The 5,350-nt window shown below is 35.4% G+C and overlaps 1 protein-coding gene across 1 annotated transcript; it reads right to left on the reverse strand.

Annotated features, from left to right (window-relative positions):
• Window positions 1-353: 353 nt before the first annotated feature.
• On the reverse strand, window positions 354-596 carry LOC119644926. Its single transcript, XM_038044670.1, has one exon. It carries the CDS (start codon window positions 594-596, stop codon window positions 354-356), a length of 243 nt encoding a protein of 80 aa, XP_037900598.1.
• Between the last annotated feature and the right edge of the window lie 4,754 nt (window positions 597-5,350).

Raw genomic sequence — 5,350 nt, forward strand, 5'->3', positions numbered from 1 at the left:
ATCTTAAAACTAAATCTATTATCGAAAGGTGCTTAAAATAGTCTTAAACAAGTGAAACTAAACTTAAAAGCGAATGGAAGACATTATCGTTACATCTAATAAATCACATAAATGATATCGATATGATAAGGATTTTACAACGTTTTGCATTCATCACAGTTACCCGTAAACCAAACTGTGCCTCCGGGTCGGGATTTCGTTGAAGGTTAAGAAGACAGCAATTTTTCGTTTCGTCGGCTTTCTGTAGTGTAGTGCAGCGTCATACAACGTTGTTTGCTTTTGAAGCAATTAAAAGCGTGTTACGTGTGTTGCATTTTCAGTTCCGTAGATTAATGTAGAATCACCACCTCGGGTCAGCACGGTAGGATGCGTCTTTTATCGATCTCTTCATTGAGCCAATTCTGATGCTCTTCCTCCGTACAACAAGTGTAGAAAATCGATTTGTCATTCTTTACCGTTTTACTCTTCTCCCAACTGTTGAAAGATTTTTTAACAAATTTCACCAAATTCCTCACTTGCTTAGTTGAAGGTTTAGTGGCGAAAGGTGTTGAAATTTGCCTTTTCGTAAATTTCGTGGTCGCTCGTTCACCGAACATCTTCGTTGAACTGTTGGAATGTTTGCAGTTTGCAGTTATGCTAGCAAATGTTCACTGATGCCGTTCGCTTATTTAGACTCGGTATTTATACAATTTTTTTACGCTGTTAATATCACGGCAATACTACAGCTCTTTCATTTCGTTTATCTCTTTCTTGCTCTCTTTTTCTTTTGTAAAACTCACACTGAATTCTTGTAATCCTTACCCCTGGTTTTCTTCCTTTTTTTTATTTGGTCCTCTTCCATTGCTTAAAGCAAATAGTAGATAAGCTGTGTAGGTGGTCGGTCATTAGGTGTTTGTGTATATTTTAGGGGTTGTTTGCTGAGTTGTGAGAATTTCACAATTTTTCAAAATATTCCTGTACGTGATAATTTGTATCCATTTAAAAGGCTGTTGTTATCTTATTCATTCCATTATTCGATTTTTAACAATTAAAATTATTTGAAACCAAGTAAAGAATATACAAGAATATCTATATATATATATATATATATATATAATGAATATATATTGAACAAGGCAGAGAGAGACGGTGTCATCGTTAGCCGAAATTTTCGAAACAGGAAAAAAGGTAAAGTTTTTAGCAATGAGAAAAAGAAAGGACTGCAAGGTAACCTCACAGGTTTTTTTTTTTTTTTTTTTTTTTTTTTTTTGTAGAAAGCCCTAATAGGCAAGGAAGGGAAAAAAGTCAATGTAAAAAAGTCGCAGGCGCCTTGGGCTGTCGCCTGAATATCTACAAAAATAAAACTTTTGGCATTTTTTGCATATTGTGAGATTTGTAAATGACTTATATAATATAATATTTTCACATGGACTTGATTTCCATGTGAAACTAATATGTGTAACAGATCTTTGCCCGGCATCTGCAATCTACATTTTGAAATTTTCAGTGTTTTTTCGAGATATTTCAGTGTATATGCGAATATTTTGTCGAGATTGTCTCAGCCTTCGGGCTATTTGCACATGGGCTTGGACTTGGATCTGTGGAACTAATATATGCGAAAGATCTTCGGACGACATCTGCAATGCTAACTTATGTACATTTTCGAGCTTTCAGTATTTTTTCGAGATTGTCTCAGCCTTCGAGTTATTTGCACATGAACTTGATCTTCATGTGAATCTAACATATGTGATAGATATTTGGCCGGCATCTACGATGCGAATTCATCTATATTTTGAAATTTTCAATATTTTGTCGAAATTGTGTCAGCCTTTGAGTTATTTGCACATGGAGTTCATCTTCATGCGAATTTAATATAAGCGAAAGACATCTTGAAATTTTCAGTGCTTTATGGGGATTGTCTCAGCCTATTGCGTGTGTTTGTTTGCCATCTGATAACTTCCTTTTCATAATTGTATTACGGAATCAAGCGGCCATTACTTGGACAAGCTAACCTTTTTTGCCTCTCTTTTTGCTACATCCAAACAATGGCTAGTTTAGCAGACGAAAAGCTTTGGTTAAATCAAATCGACAAAATTTATTTTCATCGTTTGTTTTTCCTATATACGGAATGGTAATTTTAATGTACTGTCAAACATATGGATATAGATTAAAAAATATTCAAAATTTATTATCTAATCAAGATAAATTCATATATACATAAAAGAAACGCAAAGAATTAAACAGATTTTAAATTTAGAAAATTATTTCAAACGTAAGCGTATACTTTTGCTTTAGGAGTAAGAATTTTCAATGAACATGTTTAAACATGTTCGGAGAAATTTTCAAAGGTAATGAGAAAAGAGCAGACAAAAAAATGAACAGGAATGCAATCCTTAGCATCAAACAAAAACACCTCATCAACAGTGAGAGATTGTGAAATTCCGAGAATATACAACAAGAACAAAAAACTAAAGATTACGTTAAAAAGAAATATCTAAGCAGTAATTGTGTTTGGATTAATCGAGTTCATGGGAAAAAAAGGAGAGAAAACCTATTTAAATATTTGGAAAAGAAACACAAGTCGGCAAATTACATATCATGATGAAATACGTAGGAAAAGCGCGAACACGAAGCCATATTCACATTGGACTGATATTAACAGTGGGCGAAAGGCTGGGTGGTTGCATTTCAAAAGTGCCCTATGTATGCACAAATAATTTCTTCTTCTTTTTTTTTTTTTTTTTTTTTTGGGTTAATGTATTAGCGGACTGAACAAGATTTTTTTTGACTATTTTTTTGGTTGTGAATAATTTTGGCGAATCCGACACAAATCACAACCTATTGGCGACACCTATACATTAAATATTGTTTGTAGCTACATCTGAGTCATGTACATGCTCATCTTAAACCATTTGTCGGCATTTTTTGTGTTCTTGCAGCTTTCAGAGGGTAAACGGACAAATGTAGTCAAGAGCGGCAAAGTATGGATGTATATTAATGCAAGATAAGAAAAGAGTTTTCATAGCAGGCTTACAAAATAAATAAATAAATAAATAAATTATAAAAAAAGAAATCTTGAAATATAAATATTTTTCCTGCAAGAGATTGGATTACGTACTTTCGAGGAAGAAAGTCGTGAATCGTCATCGAGAACGGAAAGGAAAATTGTCTTATTTGAATTTCAAGTTAACGATATTAACTGGTTGTGTGTTGCTATATATGTAAACTAAGACTACCGTTGTCAAACAAGGCTTTAGAAGAAAATGAATTATATATATACATATATATATATAAAAAGGCTTCAAAGGTTTTATTTGCACCAATGTCGAAAACTTTTCAATTAAGAGGTGAATCTACTTCCGGTGGCATTGCACCTCCACCCGCAGGTTTCATTAAATGCAATAATGTCTACGGTGGCGAATGATGGAAGCGAAAATATCTGCTGCGGTAGTTGACAAAGTTCCAGTACCGAAGACATATTTTACGAATTTTTGCTTTTCAGCATTAAAACTAATCCGTCATCGTTCTAGCTAGAGATACAAGTTTTTGGTATTTGCTAAGGAAAATTCCATTGACAATGTCGACGACACTTTCTATTCATGCCGAATACATGTATTTGGTCTTGACACGCAGCGAATAGCCAAGTGTGATATATATATATATATATATTTATTTGGCTTGAATGGCTTAGGTTTAGAAATAGCGAAGAACATCGTTTTAGGAGGAGTGAAATCGATCAATCTGCAGTTTTCCCAAGAATGCTGAGAAAGACATTAGGCGAAACCGCTCAAAAGCTTGCTATGAGAAATTGACTGAACTCAATAACTATGTGCGTACGGTTTTACATACCGGAAAATTGACTGAGGACTCTGCTAGTAACAGTCAGCGATGACGAGCAACATCACATTGCAAAGCTTGCTCATGACAATAATATTGCATTGATTAGTGCCCAGACACATGACTCCTTGCCAAAGTATTCTGTGATTTTGGTGAAAATTTTATCATACGCGAACAAGACGGCGTTTCCCCTCATTCCATTGTGATTACTAATATTAGATGGAATTCGGAACGTATGTGTTTAGACGAAAGAGAAGGTTACGGCTTCAACGATCGCATTTATTCTGCTTTCTTCGAAGTAAGCAGCATGATTGCATTGCATACTTATGGATCCACATATTAGGACAATACGCCTTCAGTATTGGCCACAGCCAGAAATTTTGATTTTTGACTTTGCTAAAGTCAATCATCCCCGAACATTGCACATGGCATTCATAGCTTTGTAAAAGTATGTAAAACTTAATTGTTGTGATCGTTAATTGGCTTTGTGCAAAACCATGGACAATAGTGTAATAGACAGCTTGTTTTTGACTTTCGCTAATAAACTGCTTTGAGGGCTTTTGTAGCCCACGATGTATTTAAAGCAACTATACTCAGATTTATCAATGGTTTTACTATGACGCGATTGCATGTTTACACGACTATGAGGTTGAGGAATATGATTCTCAACCAATAGGATGTCCGTATGATGCGGAGATAGCCATTTTTGGTAGCGATGTTAAATAGTTTGCGAACTTTTTGTCGGCAACGGAGTCATCGCTTGTGAATTGTGTAAGAATATTACTATGAATGGGGCTGGCATTCGTAATGGCTGACTGTTCGTTACAGGCCATGTTGAAGAAGCAAATCTTTATCGTCAATTCCGGTGTGGAGACAAAGCCTAGATAAGCCTAAGGGGCAAATAATAGTAAGCGCGACTGTCCGAATAATGAATTCTGATGGAAAAATTAAAGTTTTTGATTGGCCAGCGGTAGGCACCGATACAGAAGCATTGTTTTCGGAAGAATTTTTTGGGTCAATTAGATGGGTGTGGGCAATGTTTTGGATAATCGAGATGCTCGATTCCGGTACGTCAGCTGCAAAGGGATAACGTTCAGAGATTGTGCCCTATTTAACTGAATCGTATAGCTCATCGCAAGATCCGCCAGAGAGACCATTCCGCTATGCGTTTTGACATATTTTCCACATGAAATTCGGCATGCATTGGGCAGTGTGCGGAAGAACGCTTTGAAATCATTTGTAGGCAAATTCCAAGGAAGCTCTTCTTTATATAATCATTCCCCTCTTTGTACAAACACATTCTGGAGACATTGTGGACGACAGTGCTTGAAAGTGTTTTCGCTAATTAAAAAAGACTTAATGGACAACAAGCTTAAAGACAATCATGTCGGGAAAGTAAATACATACAACATTAAACGATTACCATGCCCAGGGTTGGACAACTTGTTTAATTTACAGTGCGATATACAATTACGATTTGAAGAGATTAGCTGAGGCTGAGACAATTTAAGCCAATAAATGAAACTTTATTTAT

This window comes from Glossina fuscipes, unplaced genomic scaffold (assembly GCF_014805625.2).
Source record: "Glossina fuscipes isolate IAEA_lab_2018 unplaced genomic scaffold, Yale_Gfus_2 1, whole genome shotgun sequence".
In the NCBI taxonomy this organism is placed as follows: Eukaryota; Metazoa; Arthropoda; class Insecta; order Diptera; family Glossinidae; genus Glossina; species Glossina fuscipes.